Genomic DNA, 27,072 nt, shown 5'->3' with positions numbered 1-27,072 from the left:
GTGGGACAGCCACCGACATAAGGTTTTTAAAACTGTGCGTCTCCACCAGACGGAATGACAGCATTTCAAAGGCCAATAATTTTGAAATGCTGGCATTCAGGGCCAGGGATCGCGGGTGGGTAGGGGGGTACTTCCTCTTCCTCTCAAGTGTTTGGGAGATGGAAAGCTGAACGCTTCCACGGGACATTGTGGAGATGGTTGTTGGTGACCCAGGTGGTGGTGTTGCTGACAGATCGTCTGTTTGCGGGGTGGCAGGTGCCGGTATCACTACAGATGTGGCTGGAGCGGCCGAGACTGCAGCAGAAGAGGAAGCAGGATGAGCCAGAGACGTTTCTTGGTTTTGAAGGTGTGTACTCCACTGCAGCTCGTGCTTTGCACTTAGATGCCTGATCATGCAGGTTGTGCTCAGGTTGAGAAGGTTTATGCCTCGCTTCAAGCTCTGATTGCACAGGGTGCAAACCACTCGTGTCCTGTCATCAGCACATTTTCTAAAGAACTTCCACGCTAGAGAACTCCTTTGAGCTGACTTTGGTGCGCTCGTTCCCTTGCTGCGTTGGGCAGTAGCGGGCGTAGTGTCTAGGGCACGGCCGCTCCGCTTCTGCACCCTGCTCCCTCTTCTGCTGTGCTGGTGGCTCTGTGCGACCACCGCCTCTTCCTCCAAACTACTCAGGTCACCTGCATGACGTTCATTCCATGTGGGGTCGAGGACCTCATCGTCCTCCACATCATCTTCCACCCAGTCTTCACCCCTGCCCTCCTTGTCGGTCTCCACAATGCTGAACGCCGCAGCAGTTGGCACCTGCGTTTCGTCATCATCGGAGACGTGCTGCGATGATCCTTGCATGTACTCATCTTGAGAAATAAGTGGTTGGGCATCGCTGCACTCAATCTCTTCCACTTCTGGGGCAGGGCTAGGTGGATGGCCCTGGGAAACCCTGCTGACAGAGTCCTCAAAAAGAATAAGAGACTGCTGTATGGCTTGGGGCTCAGACTGCTGGCCTGATTTGCAAGGGGGTGAGGTGAAAGACGGTTGGACATTGGCTGCAGGTGCCAACTCTGACCTTTCTGCAGTAGACTGGGTGGGAGACAATGTGAAGGAACTGGAGGCACTGTCAGCAGCAAACCAATCTACTATCGCCTCAACTTGTTCTGGCCTCATCACTTCTAGGGGCGTTTGATGCCCTACCAAATACTGATGCAGGTTCTGTCGCCTACTCACACTTGAGGAAGGTGTTTCACTTGTGCGTGTAGCTGGCACAGATCGACCACGTCCTCTCCTTGCAACAGGAGCTCTACCAGCAGCACCACGACCCAGGCCACGGCCCTTATTTGACGGTCTCCTCATATTTCTGTAATTTAAGATCTTGCCCTAGAAAGGTTTTTATTGAATAGCGGAATAGGAAATATGATCCAAAAAAGTGTATGTATCTCGCACGTACAAAACCACACTAGGCCCCAATTACTATTGTTTCTACCCCTAAAAGGATGGATGAGGAGTAGGAGGAGTATGGAACAGACAGCACCCTCAAATCTTCAGAAGTATGAGATGAACCCCAAAAACTTGGAAAGGTGGATCTCACACGTACCGACACAGACTATCCCGCAATTCAATTGATCCTCAAAGGTTTTTATTGAATAGCGGAATAGGAAATATGATCAAAAAAAGTGTATGTATCTCGCACGTACACAACCACACTAGGCCCCAATTACTATTGTTTGTACCCCTAAAAGGATGGATGAGGAGTAGGAGGAGGAGTATGGAACAGGCAGCACTCTCAAATCTTCAGAAGTATGAGATGAACCCCAAAAACTTGGAAAGGTGGATCTCACACGTACCGACACAGACTATCCCGCAATTCAATTGATCCTCAAAGGTTTTTATTGAATAGCGGAATAGGAAATATGATCAAAAAAAGTGTATGTATCTCGCACGTACACAACCACACTAGGCCCCAATTACTATTGTTTGTACCCCTAAAAGGATGGATGAGGAGTAGGAGGAGGAGTATGGAACAGGCAGCACCCTCAAATCTTCAGAAGTATGAGATGAACCCCAAAAACTTGGAAAGGTGGATCTCACACGTACCGACACAGACTATCCCGCAATTCAATTGATCCTCAAAGGTTTTTATTGAATAGCGGAATAGGAAATATGATCAAAAAAAGTGTATGTATCTCGCACGTACACAACCACACTAGGCCCCAATTACTATTGTTTGTACCCCTAAAAGGATGGTTGAGCAGTAGGAGCAGGAGTATGGAACAGGCAGCACCCTCAAATCTTCAGAAGTATGAGATGAACCCCAACAACTTGGAAAGGTGGATCTCACACGTACCGACACAGACTATCTCGCAATTGAATTGATCCCCAAAGGTTTTAATTGAATAGCGGAATAGAAAATATGATCAAAAAGAAAGTGTATGTATCTCGCACGTACACCACCACACTAGGCCCCAACTACTATTGTTTGTACCCCTAAAAGGATGGTTGAGCAGTAGGAGGAGGAGTATGGAACAGGCAGCACCCTCAAATCTTCAGAAGTATGAGATGAACCCCAAAAACTTGGAAAGGTGGATCTCTCTCACACGTACCAACACAGACTATCCCCCAATTTAACTGATCCCCAAAGGTTTTTGATTAAATAGCGGAATAGAAAATATGATCCAAAAAAAGTGTATGTATATCACACGTACACAACCACACTAGGCCCCAATTACTATTGTTTGTACCCCTAAAAGGCTAGATGAGGAGTAGGGGGGGTATGGAACAGGCAGCACCCTCAAATCTTCAGAAGTATGAGATGAACCCCAAAAACTTGGAAAGGTGGATCTCTCTCACACGTACCAACACAGACTATCCCCCAATTTAACTGATCCCCAAAGGTTTTTGATTAAATAGCGGAATAGAAAATATGATCCAAAAAAAGTGTATGTATATCACACGTACACAACCACACTAGGCCCCAATTACTATTGTTTGTACCCCTAAAAGGCTAGATGAGGAGTAGGGGGGGTATGGAACAGGCAGCACCCTCAAACCTTCAGAAGTATGAGATGAACCCCAACAACTTGGAAAGGTGGATCTCTCTCACACGTACCAACACAGACTATCCCCCAATTTAACTGATCCCCAAAGGTTTTTGATTAAATAGCGGAATAGAAAATATGATCCAAAAAAAGTGTATGTATATCACACGTACACAACCACACTAGGCCCCAATTACTATTGTTTGTACCCCTAAAAGGCTAGATGAGGAGTAGGGGGGGTATGGAACAGGCAGCACCCTCAAACCTTCAGAAGTATGAGATGAACCCCAACAACTTGGAAAGGTGGATCTCTCTCACACGTACCAACACAGACTATCCCCCAATTTAACTGATCCCCAAAGGTTTTTGATTAAATAGCGGAATAGAAAATATGATCCAAAAAAAGTGTATGTATATCACACGTACACAACCACACTAGGCCCCAATTACTATTGTTTGTACCCCTAAAAGGCTAGGAGTAGGGGGAGTATGGAACAGGCAGCACCCTCAAACCTTCAGAAGTATGAGATGAACCCCAACAACTTGGAAAGGTGGATCTCTCTCACACGTACCAACACAGACTATCCCCCAATTTAACTGATCCCCAAAGGTTTTTGATTAAATAGCGGAATAGAAAATATGATCCAAAAAAAGTGTATGTATATCACACGTACACAACCACACTAGGCCCCAATTACTATTGTTTGTACCCCTAAAAGGCTAGATGAGGAGTAGGGGGGGTATGGAACAGGTAGCACCCTCAAACCTTCAGAAGTATGAGATGAACCCCAACAACTTGGAAAGGTGGATCTCTCTCACACGTACCAACACAGACTATCCCCCAATTTAACTGATCCCCAAAGGTTTTTGATTAAATAGCGGAATAGAAAATATGATCCAAAAAAAGTGTATGTATATCACACGTACACAACCACACTAGGCCCCAATTACTATTGTTTGTACCCCTAAAAGGCTAGATGAGGAGTAGGGGGGGTATGGAACAGGCAGCACCCTCAAACCTTCAGAAGTATGAGATGAACCCCAACAACTTGGAAAGGTGGATCTCTCTCACACGTACCAACACAGACTATCCCCCAATTTAACTGATCCCCAAAGGTTTTTGATTAAATAGCGGAATAGAAAATATGATCCAAAAAAAGTGTATGTATATCACACGTACACAACCACACTAGGCCCCAATTACTATTGTTTGTACCCCTAAAAGGCTAGATGAGGAGTAGGGGGGGTATGGAACAGGCAGCACCCTCAAACCTTCAGAAGTATGAGATGAACCCCAACAACTTGGAAAGGTGGATCTCTCTCACACGTACCAACACAGACTATCCCCCAATTTAACTGATCCCCAAAGGTTTTTGATTAAATAGCGGAATAGAAAATATGATCCAAAAAAAGTGTATGTATATCACACGTACACAACCACACTAGGCCCCAATTACTATTGTTTGTACCCCTAAAAGGCTAGATGAGGAGTAGGGGGGGTATGGAACAGGCAGCACCCTCAAACCTTCAGAAGTATGAGATGAACCCCAACAACTTGGAAAGGTGGATCTCTCTCACACGTACCAACACAGACTATCCCCCAATTTAACTGATCCCCAAAGGTTTTTGATTAAATAGCGGAATAGAAAATATGATCCAAAAAAAGTGTATGTATATCACACGTACACAACCACACTAGGCCCCAATTACTATTGTTTGTACCCCTAAAAGGCTAGGAGTAGGGGGAGTATGGAACAGGCAGCACCCTCAAACCTTCAGAAGTATGAGATGAACCCCAACAACTTGGAAAGGTGGATCTCTCTCACACGTACCAACACAGACTATCCCCCAATTTAACTGATCCCCAAAGGTTTTTGATTAAATAGCGGAATAGAAAATATGATCCAAAAAAAGTGTATGTATATCACACGTACACAACCACACTAGGCCCCAATTACTATTGTTTGTACCCCTAAAAGGCTAGATGAGGAGTAGGGGGAGTATGGAACAGGCAGCACCCTCAAATCTTCAGAAGTATGAGATTGTGTTCACTGTACCCCACAAAGATTGAGTTCACTGCACCCCACAATGATTGTGTTCACTGCACCCCACAAAGATTGTGTTCACTGCACCTCACAAAGATTGTGTTCACTGTACCCCCCAAAGATTGTGTTCACTGCACCCCACAAAGATTCTGTTCACTGTACCCCACAAAGATTCTGTTCACTGCACCCTAAAAGGATGTTGTTCACTGCACCCCACAAAGATTGTGTTCACTGCACCCTAAAAGGATGTTGTTCACTGCACCCCAAAAAGATTGTGTTCACTGTACCCCCCCAAAGATTGTGTTCACTGCACCCCACAAAGATTGTGTTCACTGCACCCCAAAAAGATTGTGTTCACTGTACCCCCCAAAGATTGTGTTCACTGCACCCAAAAAAGATTGTGTTCACTGTACCCCCCAAAGATTGTGTTCACTGCACCCCACAAAGATTCTGTTCACTGTACCCCACAAAGATTGTGTTCACTGCACCCCAAAAAGATTGTGTTCACTGTACCCCCCCAAAGATTGTGTTCACTGCACCCCACAAAGATTCTGTTCACTGCACCCCACAAAGGATTTTGTTCACTGCACCCCAAAAAGATTGTGTTCACTGCACCCCAAAAAGGATTTTGATCACTGCACCCCAAAAAGGATGTTGTTCACTGCACCCCAAAAATGATTTTGTTCACTCCACCCCAAAAAGATTGTGTTCACTGCACCCCACAAAGATTGTGTTCACTGCACCCCAAAAAGATTGTGTTCACTGTACCCCCCAAAGATTGTGTTCACTGCACCCCACAAAGATTCTGTTCACTGTACCCCACAAAGATTGTGTTCACTGCACCCCAAAAAGATTGTGTTCACTGCACCCCAAAAAGGATGTTGTTCACTGCACCCCAAAAAGGATGTTGTTCACTCCACCCCAAAAAGATTGTGTTCACTGCACCCCACAAAGATTGTGTTCACTGCACCCCAAAACGATTGTGTTCACTGCACCCCAAAAATGATTTTGTTCACTGCACCCCAAAAAGGATTTTGTTCACTGCACCCCAAAAAGGATGTTGTTCACTCCACCCCAAAAAGATTGTGTTCACTGCACCCCAAAAAGATTGTGTTCACTGCACCCCACAAAGGATTTTGTTCACTGCACCCCAAAAAGATTGTGTTCACTGCACCCCAAAAAGGATGTTGTTCACTGCACCCCAAAAAGGATTTTGTTCACTGCACCCCAAAAAGATTGTGTTCACTGCACCCCACAAAGGATTTTGTTCACTGCACCCCACAAAGATTGTGTTCACTGCACACCAAAAAGGATTGTGTTCACTGCACCCCAAAAAGATTTTGTTCACTGCACCCCAAAAAGATTGTGTTCACTGCAGCCCAAAAAGATTGTGTTCACTGCAGCCCAAAAAGATTGTGTTCACTGCAGCCCAAAAAGATTGTGTTCACTGCAGCCCAAAAAGATTGTGTTCACTGCAGCCCAAAAAGATTGTGTTCACTGCAGCTCACACACAGAAAAATGGATGTGGATCACTGACACCTGCCTATCTCCAATCCCACACCACACAGCAATATCGATTGTAGTTTGTAGAACACAGTTTCCCTAAAATTCAGCAGACTCTGTCCCTAACAGGATTGAGAAGAGATCGTAGATCAGGATTGAGTGCAGATTCACCCCACCCCCCACACAGCAATATCGATTGTAGTTTGTAGAAGACACTGACCCTATAATTCAGCAGACTCTATCCCTAAAATGCCTACAACTCGCCCTGCCTAAACACTCCGACCTGTCCCTCAATTCTATCCGGACACAAATGTTTTTTTCCTGCCTATCTTTCCCTAATCAGCAGCCAGCACATTGATGTGTGCTCTGTCCCTTAGCTAAGCAGCAGAATGACGCTGCTGCGGCGGCTGCCTCGAACTTATAAAGACTTGGTCACATGCTTCAGACGGCCAATCACAGCTACTAAGACATTTGCAGGCATGGCTGGGATGGCTTAAGGCACACCAGTTAAACGATTGTTGATTGGCTGTTGAAAGCCCGCCATGAAAAGAGCGCCAAAGCATGCAAAACCCGGAAATAAAACGACCGAACACGGATTTTTACCCGAACATACAGTAAAGTGTCCGTGTCCGTGTTCGGGTAAAAAAAATCCAATTATTCGGTACGAACACGAATAATACAGTCCGTGTTCGCTCAACACTAGTAGCAACAAATGGAAAAGAAAATGTATAGTGCACATGTCTAGAGTTTTGTCTACTGACATTTAGAACAAAATTTGATTTAATTTCTTGAATCGTGTAAAGTTTATCTTTTCCCCCCTCCCTCCTATGTACTTTCATTTATTTTTGTTTTGCTTTGATGAATAATCCGTGTTTCACAGTCACATATCTGCTGATTTATAAGACACCTGTTCAGAATAATCTATTAATTTTACAGATATTATCAACTGTGACTTTTTGCTGTTCTCCGTGGAATATATTTGTAAAACTAGGAGAAAACAGATCATATCAAATGTAATGCTTCATTTAGTACACAACATCTCTTGCTCGCGCCTGTCACATTTGTTATAAAATAGATCTAATTTGCTCCTGTTTTTCTATATTACGACACATTTGTTTAGGTAATGAAGGTACATTTGTGTATTTGCACTGCATCAATCTGGAGACAACGGCTTTATAAGATACAGCACTTGAAAATGTGGTTTTGGAAGGAAAATGAAAGATAAAAAGTAACAAATAAAGCCTGTCATGAAAGAGGTAAAGAGGCTGATAGACATGTGCAGTTAGTTTTGTTTCAAATTAAATTTCGAACAAATTTTTCGTTATTCGGAAATTCGGTTTTCCTAATTTCTGAATTACAATAGTAACAAATTTAAACAAATCCAAAATTACGAAGAAAATTTTGGACGAAATTCGAATAGTTTTCAAATTGTTTTTTTTTTCATTTCTGAAGAGAATAAATCAGAATAGAAAATAAAGGAATAGAATAGAAAAAAATAGAATATAATAGAAAACTAGAAATCGTACAATTTCCGGTGAAATTGTGTGAAGTGTTCTTTCCGTGTGTGTGTGGGGGGGGGGTGTAGTGTGTGTGTGTGGGGTGTAGTGTGTGTGGGGTGTAGTGTGTGTGTGTGTGTGTGTGTGTGGGGTGTAGTGTGTGTGTGTGTGTGTGTGGTGTTTGTGTGTGGTGTGTGTGTGTGTGTGGTGTGGTGGGTGTGTGTGTGGGGGGTGTAGTGTGTGTGTGTGTGGTGTGTGTGTGTGTGTGTGTGTGTATGGTTTGGTGTGTGTGTGTGGTGTGTGTGTGTGGGAGTGGCAGCAGTTAATGCGGAGTTCCGCCCCCCTCCAAAAATTAAAAGTGAGCAGCTACACAACCTGTAGCTGCTGGCTTTTAATATTAGGACACTTACCTGTCCTGGAGTCCAGCATTGTCGGCAACACAGCCGATGTTTCCATCTGCTGCCGGGTGCTCCTGCCGCCATTGCCGGTCAGGAAACCCGACAGTGAAGCTTCATGGGCGGGTCCCTACTGCGCATGCGCGAAGCGTGCTGCGCATTCGGACTGGCTTGGCGGCAGAGGAGGGGTCCTCACTTCGCCGTGGCGCCGTTCCAGGCAGTGGGGAAGGGTACCTGTCAAAAACAGGTACCCAATCTCCCCTCACCCCTGAAAGGTGCCAAATGTAGCACCGGAGGGGGGGGGGGCAAGCATATAAGCGGAATTTCCACATTTGGGTGGAACTCTGCTTTTAGAAATTGTGAAAACTATCAGGACTTTGGCTTAGCCATGGACATTTTTAGTGGCAGCAGGGATAGCTGAACGTTTTGATATAAAATTTGTGTAGGTGGAAATGTGGGAGTGGTGGCAGTTTAGAAATCATGTCCTGATTTTTCAGCTCCCACTCTAGCTTTTGTCAGCTCCCACTCTAGTTTTGAACATTCCACCATTCATTCCTATGGGACCAATTTTGCCACAAAAACGCTGATATTTTGTGAAGCATTTGGCGAAACGTTCCACAAAGTAATAGCACATGAATCGGGAACAATCTGCACATTTCGGTATATTACTGTCTATGTAGTGTAAAAACTGTGGGAGGAGTTAGGGTGGTAAATTTTGCTATAATAATAAGAATATATATGTGAGATAACGGTCTTGCCATGCAAGAACACTTAATAAAACAGAATACAAAATAAAAGAACAGAAAAGAATAAAAAATAAATTAAAGGGATAGAAAAGAAAATAATTAAAGGGATATAATATAAAATAATAGAATAAAGTAAAACAGAACAAAATAGAATTGAAAATTTAATAATAAAATAGAATAGAAAATAAAAGAATAGAATAAAAATAGAATAGAATAAAATAGAAAGAATATAACCATCTTCTGAAATTCGAATTTCAAATAGAATGAATTTAAATACAAATACAATAGAAAAGAATAGAATAGACAATAAAAGAATAGCATTTAAAAAAACAATAGCATAGCTATAAGAATATAACAATTTCCCCAAATTTAATTAGAATCAATTAGAATTTGAACAGAATAGAATAGAAAATAACAGCATAGAATTGACTGGAATAGAATAGAAAAGAATAGAATGGAATTAAAAAAAACAAAAAAAAAAACAGGATAGAATAGAAAAATATAGTCATCCATCCCCTGAAATTGGAATTTTGAATAGAACAAATTTGAATTTGAATAGAATAGAATAGAAAAAAATAAACAAATAGAAAAGAATGGAGTAGAAAAAAATAGATAGTATATAGTGATATAACCGTTTTCCGAAATTGAAATAGAATAAATTTGGATACGAATAGAACAGAAAATAATAAAATATAATAGAAAATAAAAAAATAAAATATAAAAACAAAATAATAGAATGGAATAAAAATATAACCATCATCCAAAAATTTGAATTTTGAATAGAATTAGTGTAGAATACAATTCGAATGGAATTAGATTAAATCAATTTGAATTTGGGAAATTCTAATCAATCGGAATTTGGGAAATTCTAATTGATTAGAATTTGAATAAACAAAACAAATTCCGAAAACAAACTATACAAATTTAACTAAACAAATTTAGGGTCCTTACAAACAGTCTCTGCTCAGCGGGGATCGATCCACTGTGTGCGGAGAGGGAGGTGTCAGAGCCCCGTTGCTCTCTATGGGGGAATCGGATAAGAGCGGACCGCCTGTCCGTTTTCATCCGATCCCATCCAATCCAATCCCCTGGACAGATGGAAAATAGGGTTTCCATCCGTCTGGATTTCACGGACAGGATCAGATGCAGATGGCAGTGGGTGTCAGCAGACATGTCTCTGCTGACATCCGCTGCCCCATAGGGATGCATGGAGGATCCGATCAGATCGGCCTAAAATACTGACAGGCGGATCTGATCAGATCGTTGGTGTGAAAGGAGCCTAATGCAAATAACGAAAAGGAACGAGATGACATTTTTGTTTCGTTCTGCACATTGTGTAATTACAGAGTTTTTTGAAAAAGCCAACTGCCTGGCTGTCCCTGGTTTAAATGCCAAAGCTATGTGCTGTGGTTCCTCTTGCTGGCTCCTACGTCACAGCATGGTACAGTGGAGATCCATGGGCCTGCAGTAGGAACCACAGTACAAGGCACAGGCCTGAGAAGTCGACACTCCTTGGAATGTGTTACATTCTGTATTATTCTCAGACCAAGTTTTTTCTTCAATGCTGTAGAGATCAGAGCAGCAGAGATGAGGCGTCATTGGCTTCCCCTGCTGTCAAAGTCAGTGGGCAAATGAGGAGAGAAGGGTGGTGGGCCGAGCTGCTGCTCCATGTCTGAATAAATACACAGAGCAGCGGCTCTGCTTGGTACCCCCATACCAATCTGCTTGCTGTTTGGGCACTTGGCAGGAGGGAGGGGCCAGGAGCACCGGCGAGGTACCAGAGAAGAGGAGGATCTGGACTGCTCTGTGCAAAACAATTGCATCAAAATTACTCTGTCAATTCAGAACAGGAAGGGGCCGGTTAATGAGAGGGGGGGGGGTCCAGGGGAGCACATAGGGTCCCAGGGGCAGTAGAAAGAAGAGGAAGCTGAAGAGGTGTAGTGAGGGCAGCATGTGAAGGAACTGATACCCTCCATTTTCCTCCTGCAGCTGCTGAATGCCTGCATGAGGGAGAGGAGGAGAAGCAAGCATTCAGCGACTGCAGGAGGAAAATGGAGGGTATTGGTTCCTCTATATGCCCCCCCCCCCTACTGTCCCTCCTATCTAGGTGTAAAGGGGAGCTGCACGGGACTCCTAGAGCATGGGGCCGGGTTGCAATTGCGACCCCTGTAGTTACGCCCCTGCTTTGTGATATAGTTGGACAAATAAGGGATTTTTTTAATCACTTAAGGACTGCCCGGCAGGCAGGCAGCCCCTCCTGCGTAAACCGGCGTAAGTATATGTCGGTTGCGCGCCTGCAGCTCCCGCCCCTACTCAGCAGCGGGGACTCCGATGCACGAGGCAGACGGCTCCGATTGCCGCCTGACACACGCGATCGCTCCCCGCTGAGAGAGAAGAACGGTCAGCTGTTGTAAACACAGCTGACCATTCTTCTCTCTGGAATGATCACAGAGTGCCTGTGATCCTTCTATGTAGGATCACAGGTCTCTGTGATCATTTCAAAAGCCCCTCCCCCATACAGTTAGAATCACTCCCCTAGGCTTACATTTAACCCCTTGATCACCCATAGTATTAACCCCTTCCCTGCCAGTGTCATTATTACAGTAACAGTGCATATTTTTAGCACTGATTACTGTAGTAATGTCACTGGTCCCCCCAAAAGTGTCAAAAATGTCAGTTAGGGGTCAGATCTGTCCGTCGCAATGTCGCAGTCCCTCTAAAAATCGCAAATCGCCGCCATTACTAGTAAAAAACAAAACGAAAAAACAATAAAAATGACATAAATCTTTCCCGTAGTTAGTAGACACGATAACCTTTGCGCAAACCAATCAAAATATGCTTATAGCAATTATTTTTACCAAAAATATGTAGCAGAAAACAAATTGACCTAAAATGTTAAAACATTTTGATTTTTTTTTTTTGGGGGGAATGTTATATAGCAAAATGTGAAAAATATTGTTTGTTTTTTTTTTTCAGAATTGTTGCTCTTTTTTTGCTTATAGCGCAAAAAATAAAAATCACAGAGGTGATCAAATACCACCAAAAGAAAGGTCTACTTGTGGGAAAAAAAAGGATATTCATTTTATTTGGGTACAGCGTCTCACGGCCGCGCAATTGTCCAGTAAAGTAACGCAGTGCCGAATCGCAAAAAATGGCCTGGTCATTAGGGGGGCAAATCCTTCCACTCCACAAGTGGTTAATCAATCTTTTCTAACAGGAGAAGTTCTCCATGACTGGCGGAAAGCTAATATTGTACCTATGCACAAGAAGGGTAGCAAGGTTGAAGCTGGCAATTTACAAGACAGTGAAAATATGCATCATCTATCTATGGCCTGCCTTAGAGCACACACTTACTGTTCATTCTGCATTCAGTAGTAATTGAGCAAGTGGTTATATTAACCACTGTTAACCTGAGAGTTTTGGGTGTTCCCACCAATCTTTGTGTGTTCTGGCTACAAGTGTTATATTCTCTATATTAATATACATAAATAAATAAAACATCTAACAAGGGCAGTGGGTCATAATGGCCAAAGCAGTGTGCAGACTTGGGAACTCTGAACAAAGATCCCTCTACCAGAGTCCCTGAAATATAGAAGAAAAGTTTCAGGGGGTTTAAAGAGGTTGTAAACTCAATTTTTTTGTTTTTTTTTCTTTTTCACCCTGAAAGAGAAACACATAATGAGCTAGTATGCATTGCATACTAGCTCATTATGCAATACTTACCCTAGAACGAGCCCCCGCCGTGCCGCCGGCTCACCTCTATGACGGGCGACATGTTCAGTCGCCCGTCTTCCGGGATCGCGGCATCTGGCCATCTGATTGGCCGGAGCCGCGGTGATGTCACTCCCGCGCACGGGACTCTGAAGGTCGTTCCTTCAGAGCGCATGCGCCAGTGACGTCATTGGCTGCATGTAAGGTAAATATCTCCTAAACGGTACATGTTTAGGAGATATTTACAGTACCTATAGGTAAGCCTTATCATAGGCTTACCTATAGGTAAAAGTGTCAGCGGAGGGTTTACTTCCTCTTTAAATCTCCGGCATCCACCAAGAACTGAAATATCAGTTTTGAGTGGACAGACATTTTAAGATGGCGATGCATATAAATCTTGAACTATACCAAGTTATACCATCCAGAGTGAAGATTTATACCAATGGTAACTCCACTACTTAACTATATATCTACTTACCTCATGGATCCCGAAGTGTGCATAGGAATCAAAGTAATAATCTCTTGAGGTCATCTCCTCTGGATTTAACAGTTTGGCCATTTTGCCTCTCCCTGGGCAGCTCGGTTGAATAGGGGTGTGTATGACATTCTGAGTTGACTGTACAGGTTTCGGAATTACCACTGGCTGAACAGGCTGCGAAGGGCCGCCACAAACCTACAAGGAAAAAGTTATAAAAACGTGTTGAAATTTGAAAATTACTCCATCTCCACCTTAAAAATATGTAAGGTAGTCACCAATGATGCAGGACTGAAATACTATGGTAATGAGATCAAGAATAGCTACACTTGTCAGATCCTGCTACATTCAGAGTAATGTATTTTTAACATAAATCTAAACTCAATCAATAAAATCTCACATAAAATTTGAAATGCTAATGTCATCAATAAAGTCGTTTCTAATCTTTTAAAAATCTGCAGCTTTCAATGCTTTGTCCAGGAACATTTTACAGAACCTCATTGCAGAATTTTAATGGAGTCCCTGAATCCCACCAATGACCGCTTTCCACAGTACCCACCACTTCACCAGATTGGTGGCCAGCACTCTATACTGCAAGCATTTATAATGTACCAATTTTATATTACCTTTCAGTAGAGTTGTCCACTTTACATTGACGTTTAGTAAAATTGACCATTTACAGTAATGTTTAATATAAAGGAATTGCCCCATTTATGATTAGCATTGTCGACTTTACATTGCACTTTAGTGGAATCCCTCGGAGGGATTCCCTCCCTTTAGTGGAACTTGCCCCTTTACTTTAGCTTTTAGTGAAATGTCAACCTTTTTAAAGGCTCTTACTGGAAGGGGTTCTTTCCAATGGCGTTCAGTGGTGTAATCGGTCCCTTTATAAAAGCTTTTGGAGGAAGTGACTCCTGTTTATTAGTGTTCAGTGGCTAAATGTGCTCTTTTTTTATCTTGGTGTTAACTGATAGAAGGGCCTGCATTACAGATGGTTAAAATGTTCCCTATTATATTGGTGTCAATATAGTTGCTCATTACTTTACAGCAGTTCTGCTTGAATCTGGCAATGCGTGAGTGGATAGATCTTTCACAGAAAATTGTCCTCTCAAGTAGGGGTCAGCAGATGTGTGTTTTATATACAACTAACAACTATATAGATCAGACCAAAATGAGGGACAAATGAGGAGGAAAGAGGGACAGAGGGACTTTGTTCTAAATCATGGGCAGTCCCTCGAAATCAGGGACAGTTGGGAGCTATGTGCTTGTTATGTCAGTGGCTCTTTCCCTGCTTCCCAGGTGTGTTCAGGCATTGTTCCTCTTTTGTCGGAGACTACAGGTGGCTGTTTCAACATACATTACCATAGTTACCAACATTTCCAAAAGAAATTCCAGGGACACCTTTTTTGCTGGGCATCCAGCAAGCCATTGTAAATAAAGAACATACTTTAAAGTGACAGTAAAATAATTTTATTTAAATCAGATGACAACCCCGGGTTTTTATAACAGAAGAGACCCTAATGGTCTCTTCTGTGATAAATGTCCCCCCTGCCTGTCATCAATAATGTATATAAATAATTTGAGCCGCGCACATCACATTTATGGCTCGCTCTGTGTGCCTCGGCGATGACTCTCCTGCGCACACGTGGGAGCTGCATCAACGCAGCCTGACCACTCAAGATAAAGAACCCGGAAAGAGGACTGGGCGAAGATAGGTGTGCTGGAGGGCTCTGTTTGCAGGTAAGTCTATCATAATGTACTAGTATGCGGTGCATACTAGTACATTATGAATTAAACCTGCGGGGAGACCAGCCATTTCATTTTTTAAAAAATTACTTTTTTACCGCTTTAATTAGGTTTAGGGCTTTTTTTTTAAAATTCAATCTTTGTATAGTTAGCTTAATCCTCCTCCGCTTTATCTAAGCGAAAAAATGTTTTTTTTTTAGCATACACTTTATAAATTGAAACGTATACGCTTTTCTGCACACAATATAGACATAGATAGAGAGTGAATACTTTGAGTCTACCTTAAAGAATTTAATTAAAATGGTCAGGGACTGCTAAGTAACCAGCGACTGTCGGGACAGTGTGTAATTACAATACAGCATGTAGAGTTCAGGGGTCTGGAGTCCAAAATGTACAGTGCAGTGGTCAGGAAATTGTTATGTGCAGACAAGTGTACAAAGGAATGCGGTCAGGAGGAGTACTGTATGTAAGAAACACTGCAGATGTCATATGTACAATGTGTAACATACAATAGCAAGGGGTATGTGCCATACAGCACAGTATACAGAGTATAGCAGTCATGCATATGTAATGTAAATGGTAGGTTACATAATTCTGATTATTGCACTCTGTATTTTGTGCACTCTTAGTTACTAAACTCCCAGCCTACAAAGCACAGAGGTCATAAACACCTGCACCCTTCTTTCATCACTGTTCACCTGTTGCACCCTATTTCCACCACTGCACCACCAGCATCCCCAAACATTTCTTTTACCACTGTTTACCATAAACATCACTGCATTCTAAGCACATCTTTGTCAATACAGTGCCCTGCACTGCAGCACACCCCTGTACCCCCATTGAAAACCTCTGCCACCACTGTACCCCTTCGGACACCTATTCTACCACTGCACTCAACAGCATACCTCTGCAATCATTGTACCCTTCTCTTTTCCTCACACCTCTAGCACCACTGCACTCTCTGCACACTTCTACCACAAATGTATCCTTCACACACCTTTGCCACCACTGTATCCCTCCCCCCCCCCCTGCACACCCCTGCCAAAAATGTACACTTTGCTCACCACTGTACCCCCTTTTTCCCCTGCACACCTCTGCCACAAATGTACCCTTTGCACACCTCTGACACCACTGTACCCCTGGCCACCACTGTATCCCGTCCCCACCGTCCCCCTGCATACCTTTCTGCCACTGTACCCCTTCACATACACCTCTGTCACCACTGCATTCTCCATACACCTTTGCCAGAAACAATCTGTACCCCCAGGAAAATCTTTAGAGAACATAGGTGGTTTGTGGAAGAAAGTTCTGACAAGCACAGTGTCCCTAGACACTTTCTAAAATATCATAACCAGTAGTCCCAGGGGCTGAGGGTTTGGGTTGTTGAGGCCATATCCAGGGATCTCCCCACAGCAGAATGTTTTTGAAACATCCTTGTGCGCGAGAAATATATTCTATACCCGTGACACCTTTGCCCCAGGTGGACTAAATGAGGATCTACAGATATGTTCTCTTTTATAATCACCCAGTTTACTAGTCCTCTAGTCACAGATATATATCGGTAGATAGGTTTGATCAGAACACCAATACGACCACATCTATTTTGCATTCTATTACTGCATAATCAAAACATATTGGTCTTTCTGATCGAATCTACCTTATATACCTAACTCTATATTCTTTCAGTCTTTCGGGTTAATAGAGGACACTATCACAAACATCTAAAAGTGTACGCTATTGGGTGTTTTCTAAAAATACCCGTCAATCACTTGTCCTTTACTTCCAGTCTCTGAAGAAATGACACTGCAAAGTACAATGTAAAGTAGTAGTGAGTGTACAGCTTGTATAACAGTGTAAATTTGCTGTCCCCTCAAAATAACTCAACACACAGCCATTAATGTCTAAACCGCTGGCAACAAGAGTGAGTACACCCCTAAGTGAAAATGGCCCAAAGTTTCAATATTTTGTGTGGCCACCATTCATTTCCAGCACTGCCTCTTGGACATGGAGTTCACCAGAGCTTCACAGGTTGCCACTGGAGTCCTCGTCAGCTCTTCCATGACGACATCACGGAGCTGCTGGATGTTAAAGACCTTGCACTCCTCCACCTTCCATTTGAGGATGCCCCACAGATGCTCAATAGGGTTTAGGTCTGGAGACATGCTTGGCCAGTCCATCACCTTTACCCTCAGCTTCTTTAGCAAGGCAGTGGTAGTTTTGGAGGTGTGTTTGGGGTCGTTATCATGTTGGAATACTGCCCTGAGGCCCAGTCTCCGAAGGGAGGGGATCATGCTCTGCTTCATTATGTCACAGTACATTTTGGCATTCATGGTTCCCTCAATTAACTTTAGCTCCCCAGTGCCGGCAGCACTGATGCAGCCCCAGACTATGACACTCCCACCACCGTGCTTGTCTGTAGGCAAGACACACTTGTCTTTGTACTCCTCACCTGGTTGCCACCACACACGCTTTACACCATCTGAACCAAATAAGTTTAACTTGGTCTCATCAGACAACAGGACATGGTTCCAATAAACCATGTCCTTAGTCTGCTTGTCTTCAGCAAACTGTTTACGGGCTTTCTTGTGCATCATCTTTAGAAGAGGCTTCCTTCTGGGATGCAGAGCAATTTGATGCAGTGTGCGGTGTATGATCTGAACACTGACAGGCTGACCCCCCACTCCTTCAACCTCTGCAGCAATGCTGGCAGCACTCATATGTCTATTTCCCAAAGACAACCTCTGGATATGACACTGAGCACGTGCACCCAACTTCTTTGGTCGACCATGGCAAGCCCTGTTCTGAGTGGAACCCGTCCTGTTAAACCCCTGTATGGTCTTGGCCACCATGCTGCAGCTCAATTTCAGGGTCTTGGCGATCTTCTTTTAGCCTAGCCCATCTTTATGTAGAGAAACAATTCTTTTTTTCAGATCCTCAGAGAGATCTTTGCCATGAGGTGCCATGTTGAACTTCCAGTGACCAGTATGAGAAAGTGAGAGCGATAACACCAAATTTAACACACCTGCTCCCCATTCACACCTGAGACCTTGTCACACTAACGAGTCACATGACACCGGGGAGGGAAAATGGCTTATTGGGCACAATCTGGACATTATCACTTAGGGGTGCACTCACTTTTGTTGCCAGTGGTTTAGACATTAATGGCTGTGTGTTTAGTTATTTTGAGGGGACACTGTTATACAAGCTGTACACTCACTGCTTTACATTGTAGCAAAGTGTAATTTCTTCAGTGATGTCACATGAAAAGTTATGGTTAAATATTTACAAAAATGTGAGGGGTGTACTTACTTTAGTGAAATACTGTATATATATATATATATATATATATATATATATATATATATATATATAATGATATGTGTTCACGGTCTGTTTTTGGCCATTAAATATATACATTCTTATTAATTTATACAGGTAAGACAGGTAAGACAGTAAGTCCCCTACATAAGAACGAGTTCCGTTCTGAAAGCACATAAGTCCAATTTGTTTGTAAGTCCAACAAAGTATCCAATAACACACATTTCACACCAATAATACATGGAAAAAAAGGTTGAAATAAAAATAAAGTAATGTATACAGTAAAGTAAACTGAAGCACAACCACTTGTAGAGGATGCAGGTATAAAAATGTATGTCAGAAGTGTGAACTAAGTCACATGATTGGACAAACAAACGCATGTTGGTATCTTTGAATGTTTGTAACGTGAAAGTTCGTATGTAGGGGACTAAGTGCACATGCATGAAAACTGATGGCAAAAAAGGTGCAGATTTCACTGGTAGAGACATCATTTTACATCAGTTTCACAACAGTTTCATGCATGTTGACATAATTTTTCATGCGCGTCAGTTATGTACCCTATTCACATCAATTTTTATGTCATGTCAGTTTTTTTCCTGTGCAGAATACTGCATACACATTGCAGATTCCTGCGCAGAAAAAACCTGCACGTTGTAGTGTGAACAGGGCACATAGAGAACCCTTGTTTTTTTGTGCCCTTGCAGAACGCTTGCAGAAAAACCGATGTCTCTGCGCCATGGTGTTAATGAGGCATTAAAGTCTTTTCTCATACCGATTGACCACAATTGTAAGTACGTGTTTTTTTATTTTATCTTTTTCACTTGAGTTATTGCTTGTTATTATAGTTAAAATATTCAGAGCTATTGTATGTACTGACAGATATGAGGCATGTTTTGTTAGTATTGTTGCCATGGTGCCTGAGGAGTGACACTCCCATCTGCCCCCACCATTGTCTATACAGTGCATTCGGAAAGTATTCTCAGCGCTTCACTTTTTCCACATTTTGTTACGTTACAGCCTTATTCCAAAATGGATTAAACGTATTATTTTCCTTAAAATTCTACAAACAATACCGCATAATAACAACATGAAAGAAGTTTGTTTGAAATCTTTGAAAATTTATTAAAAATAAAAAACAATAAAAAAAATCATGTACATAAGTATTCTCAGCCTCAATACTTTGTTGAAGCACCTTTAGCACCAATGACAGCCTTAAAGGGGTTGTAAAGGCAGAAGGTTGCTTGTTGCTTATCTGAATGCATTTTATGCAATGAGATAAAAAGCCTTCTGTGTGCAGCCCCCCTAATACTTCCCCGAGGTCCCTCTAGCTCCAGCAATGTTGTAGGAATGTCTCGGCCATCTGGGGGACCCCCCCTCATTACTGAGACAGCAGCGTGGCACCATTGGCTCCTGCTGCTGTCAATCAAAGTCAGTCAGTCAATGAAAATAGAAGGGGGGCGGCCGGGCGCGGTGGGGCGGGGGCCGCAGCTCCATGTCTGAATGGACACATGGAGCTGTGACTCGGCTTGGGTGCCCCATAGCAAGCTGCGGGGCACCCAACGGAGGGAGGGACCAGGAGACCCGAAGAGGGACCCGATCAGAGGAGGATCCAGGCTGCTCTGTGCAAATCCACTGTAACAGAGTAGGTAAGTATAACATGTTTGTTATTTTTAATTAAAAAAAAAACTAGACTTTACAATCACGTTAAGACTTTTTGAGTATGATGCTACAAGCTTGGCACACCTATTTTTGGGCAGTTTCTGCCATTCTTCTTTGCAGGATCTCTCAAGCTCCATCAGGTTGCATGGGGAGAGTCGGTACACAGCCATTTTCAGATCTCTCCAGAGATGTTCATTCGGGTTCAAGTCTGGGCTCTGGCTTGGCCACTCAAGGACATTCACAGAGTTGTCCCATTGCCATTCCTTTGTTATCTTGGCTGTGTGCTTGGGGTCATTTTCTTGTTGGAAGATGAACCTTCACCCCAGTCTGAGGTCCAGAGTGCTATGCAGCAGATTTTGTCAAGGAGGTCTCTGCGGAATTCATCTTTCCTTAGATCCTGATTAGTCTCTCAGTTTGTGCTGCTGAAAAACATCCCAACAGCATGATGCTGCCACCACCATGCTTCACTGTAGGGATGGTATTGCCCAGGTGAGAGTGGTGCCTGGTTTCCTCCAGACATGACGCTTGCCATTCAGGCCAAAGAGTTCAAACTTTGTTTTATCAGACCAAAGAATTTTGTTTCTCATGGTCTGAGAGACCTTCAGGTGCCTTTTGGCAAACTCAAGGTTTGCTGTCATGTGCCTTTTACTGAGAAGTGGCTTCCATCTGGCCACTGTACAATACAGGCCTGATTGGTGGAGTGCAACAGAGTTGGTTGTTGTTCTGGAAGGTTCTCCTCTCCTCACAGAGAAACGCTGGAGCTCTGTCACAGTGATCATCAGGTTTTGGTCCCCCAATTGCTCAGTTTGGCTGGTTGGCCCACTCTAGGAAGAGTCCTGGTGGTTCCAAAGTGCTTCCATTTACAGATGATGGAGGCCACTGTGCTCATTGGGAACTTCAATTCTGCAGAAATTTTTCGGTACCCTTCTCCAGATCTGTGCCTCGATACAATCCTGTCTGAAATGTCTACAGACAATTCCTTGGACTTCATTGCTTGGTTTGTGCTCTGCCATGCACTGTTAACCGTGGGACCTTATATAGACAGGTGTGTGCCTTGCCAAATCATGTTCAATCAACTGAATTTACCACAGGTGGACCCCAATCAAGTTGTAGAAACATCTGAAGGCTGATCATTGGAAACAGGATACACCTGAGCTCAATTTTGCAAGGACTATAAATACGCATGTGCATGTGATTTTTTCATTTTTGATTTTTCATAAATTTGCATAGATTCCAAACTAACTTCTTTCACGTTGTCATTTTGGGGTATTGTTTGTAGAATTTTGAGGAAAATAATTAATTTAATCAATTTTGGAACAAGGCTTTAACATAACAAAATGTGGAAAAAGTGCAGCGCTGTGAATACTTTCTGCATGTACTGTATATACCTATACATAGATGGCTCCCGTTCACTTCTGATGAAGAAGCACACATGTTCTGAATGCACGTCCTGCCCACACACCTTGGACTTGGCAGTGTCGTCACTTCCATCTTCCGAGTGTTCCTGAGCTATCAGAAACAAGAATTGGGAGCCACCAGCGATGCCAGAATTTAAACTTCAGCAGGTTGGCTCTGTTACGCAAAACGACGTACCTGTACGTCGCTTCATGTAGCAGATAGTGGCGATGCGCACGCCACCAAAGGCGTAAAACACAGCAGACTGCTGTTCTGTCATTGATGAACACAGACATCCTGTGTTCCTCTTATTTAGGAACACAAATCTCCAGTGATTACAACCCCCACACAGTTAGTAAGCACTCCCTAGGCACACATTTAACCCTTTGATCACCCCTGGTGTTAGCCCCTTCCCTGCCAGTGTCATTAGTACAGTAACTGTACATATTTTTAGCACTGATTACTGTAGTAATGTCACTGGTCCCCCCAGAAGTGTCAAAAATGTCAGAAAGTGTCCGATCTGTCTGCCGCAATGTCGCAGTCCCGCTAAAAATCGCTGATCACCACCATTACTAGTAAAAAATAAATAAAAATAACATAAATCTATCCCCTAGTTTCTAGAGGCGATAACTTTTGCGCAAACCAATAAATATACACTTATCAGGATTTTTTTTACCAGAAATATGTGGCAGAATACATATTGGACTAAAATTATGAAAAAATTTGTTTTTTTTTATTTTTTATTTTTTTATTGGGAATGTTATATAGCAGAAAGTAAAAAATATTTTTTTTATTTTTTAGAATTGTCGTTTTTTTTTTTGTTTATAGCGCAATAAATAAAAACTGCAGGGGTAATCAAATACCACCAAAAGAAAGTGCTATTTGCGGGGAAAAAAATGACATCAATTGTATTTGGGTACAGCATCGCACGACCGCGCAATTGTCAGTTAAGCAAAAAAATGGCCTGGTCATTAAGGGGATAAAACTTTCCGGTCCTTAAAGGGTAACTCCACTTTCATGGGGAAAAAAGGCTGGGCCACTCCAGGACCTTAATGAACTTCTTTTTGAGCCACTATTTTGTTGCCTTGGCTGTATGTTTTAGGTCATTATCATCCTGGAATACCCATCCACAACCCATTTTCAGAGTTGTATATAGTACTCGAAACCCATACTTGAGTAAAAGTACAAGTGCTCGATCAAAAAGTGACTTGAGTAGAAGTGGAAGTGCTCGATCAAAAAGTGACTTGAGTAGAAGTACTAAAGTATTCAACATTTTTTGTACTTAAGTATTGCAAGTAGTTTTTTAAAAAATTTTGCTACTCAAGTATTGAAAGTAAAAGTACCAGTAGTTTTGAAAAAAAAATTGCTACTCAAGTACTGAAAGTAAAAGTACAAGTACTGTGTTATGTAGTTATTAAAGAAAGAAGTCAAAAGTTTGAACATCATTGTTTTTTATTATTTTAAATGCAGCTTTTATTTATACATACAGTAGCATTTATTTTCGTATGCTCTGATAATACACATGTTTTGAGCTTCATGAAACCTGCCATCTACTGTTCTGGCAGTGGTCATTTTTATAATTTTAACGAGTAACTATGCAGCACAAAAAAAAAATACTGGAATAGAAGTATTGAAATCATTGAAAAAATGTAGTGAAGTAAAAGTGGAAGTAGGAGAAAAAAATTCTACTCTAGGAAAGTACAGATACCGCCTTTCGGTACTTAAGTACAGTAGTGAAGTAGTTCTACTTAGTTACTATACATCTCTGCCCATTTTCAATGCCCTGCCCTGGCTGAGGGAAGGAGGTTCTCACCCAAGCATAAGGCTGCATTCACATGTCAGCTTATAATCGCGGGCAGAACCGCCGCGGTTCCGCCCGCGATTTGGAGATTTATTGCAAATCGCGGGACGCCTAGCGTTGCCCGTTGATTTGCAATAGCCCCCCAAACGCCGAGCGATGTTGCCGCGATTTACGCCCGCCGAATCGCGGCAACATCGCGCAAACAAAATCGCGGGACGCAATACGCTCCAAAGAAGCTCTTGTACTTTTTTGGAGCGTATTGCGTCCCGCGATTTTGTTTGCGCGATGTTGCCGCGATTCGGCGGGCGTAAATCGCGGCAACATCGCTCGGCGTTTGGGGGGCTATTGCAAATCAACGGGCAACGCTAGGCGTCCCGCGATTTGCAATAAATCTCCGAATCGCGGGCGGAACCGCGGCGGTTCTGCCCGCGATTATAAGCTGACATGTGAATGCAGCCTAAAATAAATGTTGGCCGCACTCCAGATTATAAATGATAAAACGTTTCTCTTTAATCCTATTGTAAACAAATCTTGACAATATCAATACAGACAAGCCACAGGGTACATTGATGTGTTTCACAAATTAAATTTGCTTAATCATAACTCAAACTGCACCTCTAGGTGTATCACTTAAATAGTGGAAAAACAGCTGAACACAATAGCTGCAAAATTACACTGTTTAGCATATTCAACAGGTTCCTATATGCAAACAGGAACAAACCTTGTAACAGAATGACAAACAATAGTTTTTTAAAAACAACATATAAGTATACAAAGTACATGAACCTTGGTAGATTCATCAATAGGGTATGGGCATACAAATACACGAATAAAGTATAAAATCTTACAAAATGAATCCACATCTCATCCCTTGTGTAAAATAAACCCAAATACCCATAGATGAATCAACCATCATAGTTGCACAAAGAGTGGTGCAAAATTTACATGTAGTATTGTCCCCGTAGGGCTTGCTGTATGATGACTTCTTGGGCCTCCACTGAATACCAGCACACAGTCACTTAGTGCCAGTTCACACTTGTGCGATGCGGGAAGGCTGCAAATTCGCAGCCTGTTCCCGCATCGCATCCGCACAAGAGGCAGTTCACACTGCCATATGCGATATGCAGGGGGTGTCAATTAAATGTTAACGACACCCCCAGTCTGATCGCATATCGCAGTGCGATCTGACAGTTCGCACAGGATTGGATCATACAAGTGTGAACCACTGTGCGATCCGATCCTGATGCGGCTGCAAAAAAGGGTCCTGTGCGTCTTTTGTGCGGGTGCAGTCCGAATTTCAGCCATACAAAGTGTATGGCTGTATTCGCATCCGCACAGGAGATCGCATGTAATGAAGGAGCAGTGTGCTCTGAATTACATGCGATCAGCGCACCCGCAGTAGTGTGAACCGGCACTTCGTCTTGGTTCACACTTGGGTGATGCGGGAAGGCGGCAAATTTGCAGCCTGTCCCCGCATCGCACCCGCACATCTGGTAGTTCACACTGCCATATGCGATACGCAGGGGGTGTCAATTAAATGTTAACGACACCCCCAGTTTGATCGCATATAGCAGTGCGATCTGACAGTTCGCACAGGATCAGATCGCACAAGTGTTAACCACTGGGCGATCCGATCCTGATGCGGCTGAAAAAAAGGGTCATGTGCGAGTTTGGTGTGGATACAGTGCGAATTCAGCCATACAAAGTGTATGGCTGAATTCGCATCCTCACATCCAATCGCATGTAATGAAGGAGCAGTGCGCTCCGAATTACATGCGATCGCCACACTCGCAATAATGTGAACCGGCTCTTAGGGTGCAGTTCACACATCCCTCTTTACTCCCAATGGCACAATGCTCAATAAACCGTCCAGGGGTATTGGTTTTGAGTTTTTTTTTTTGGAACTTGGATGGGAGAAGGGAATAGTGGGATACTCCAACTGTAACTATTTACAATGGACAAGGACAACTCTCACTTGGCCTCACCAGATTGCTTGTGAAAGCAGCTGCACTGCTTAATCCATATTGCAACATGTATGGAAAGGGTTAAGTCTCCTTGCTCTTTCTTTCCAGCAATATACGTAATGAACTATATTCTCTTCGGGACACTCACGAACATCCCCTTTACTGACACCCGTCCACTGACTCTTCTAGCTGCAGGGATGGCCCCCCTCAGGTTAGGCCCCTTGACACAGATCTGTACTCACTGTACTGCAGAATCAGATCCTCCAGTGTCTCCCCTTTCAGTCAGCTTCACAGGACATCTGAGTTCAGTTCCTCACTAAAACTCTCCAGGCCTTTCAGGTCGACCCCCTGAGGCCGCATGGCACCTCCACAGAGGAGGAGGCAGCCTTCCACTCCCTCCGGGACTCCGCTATCCAGACGAAAGACCCCGAGCACATGTGCTCCTGGCTTTTATACAGTATCTCAGCTTGCACCGAAGCACTTTTTCTCTGCCAAATCACCAGGGCTGTATCAAACACCTGTGCACTCATTTGTCAGGTTTCCTCCCATTGTCTAAAACAAGAAGAGAAAAGACCGGGCGCCGATCTAAGTGTAGCAATAAAAACTTTTAATAGCAATAGCAAGAGTACTACTCACAGGAGTATGTTAAAAACAGGCATCTCAATAGTGGGTGTGCAGAGTTCGTCCGGGGGGTCCTCCAAAAGTCCTGTTGGAACTGGTGCTGCGAGGGATATGCAGTGGCTTCCTGGTGCGGGACGCGCTGATCTCTCTGTGTTGATCCGGCAGCGTGGGTCCGTAGGATGGAGGGCCGTGGTGTCACTTCCTGGTCGACCAGGAAGTGACACCACGGCCCTCCATCCTACGGACCCACGCTGCCGGATCAACACAGAGAGATCAGCGCGTCCCGCACCAGGAAGCCGCTGCATATCCCTCGCAGCACCAGTTCCAACAGGACTTTTGGAGGACCCCCCGGACGAACTCTGCACACCCACTATTGAGATGCCTGTTTTTAACATACTCCTGTGAGTAGTACTCTTGCTATTGCTATTAAAAGTTTTTATTGCTACACTTAGATCGGCGCCCGGTCTTTTCTCTTCTTGTTTTGGGTCATACAGGGTTACTTCACCCTTTACTGGAGGCAGCCATCGAAGTGTTCAGCAAGCCACACCGGACTTTGTACACTGAAGCCCACCTTGCCATACCTAGCTATATGCATAGAAACTGTTTACAGTTCTGATCATCTGATTGCGCCAATCTCTCCTCTCCTCCTTCCTCCCATTGTCTAACATGCCTTCCTATTGGACCAGTGTGAAACAATCTGCAGACAAAATGTGTTTCACCTGAGCACAAACAATGTAGGCATTGGTAGGGGATGAGATGTGGATACATTTTGTAAGATTTTATACTTTATTTGTGTTGTATGCCCATACCCTATTAATGAATCTACCAGGTATTGTTTGTCCTTCTGTTACAAAGTCTGTTCTTTTTTGCATACAGGAACCTGCTGAATATGCTAAACAGCATAATTTTGCACCTATTGTGTTCAGCTGCTTTTCCACTATTTAAACCCAAAAGTGGAACTTCCACTTTAAGGACTCCTGACGCCCTGACAGGCCTCATTTTTTTTTAGAGGGGGGGGCGGGTACCTAGATTTGACAGGTACCTGCTCCCACTTCCACTCGGGCTGCCTAGGCAGCTCGATCAGAAGTTCGCCTCTCCCCCTCCTTCCCTGCAATCTTCTGGGACATGTCATAGGTCCCAGAAGATTGCCCGGCCTTTCACGACGCGCAG

At 43.3% G+C, this 27,072-nt stretch overlaps 1 protein-coding gene across 2 annotated transcripts in view; it reads right to left on the bottom strand.

Annotated features, from left to right (window-relative positions):
* PRMT8 (protein arginine methyltransferase 8) overlaps positions 1-27,072 on the bottom strand; it is a 251,703-nt gene that overhangs the window by 88,426 nt on the left and 136,205 nt on the right. For both annotated transcript variants that reach the window (XM_082256113.1, XM_082256112.1), the window contains exon 2: positions 13,402-13,596. In XM_082256113.1, the coding sequence (XP_082112239.1) occupies positions 13,402-13,596 (195 nt within the window). The remainder of the gene's footprint in view (positions 1-13,401; positions 13,597-27,072) is intronic.

This window comes from Pelophylax lessonae (assembly GCF_965119305.1).
Source record: "Pelophylax lessonae genome assembly, chromosome: 4".
Taxonomy (NCBI): Eukaryota; Metazoa; Chordata; class Amphibia; order Anura; family Ranidae; genus Pelophylax; species Pelophylax lessonae.
This window is presented reverse-complemented; position numbering and strand designations above follow the sequence as displayed.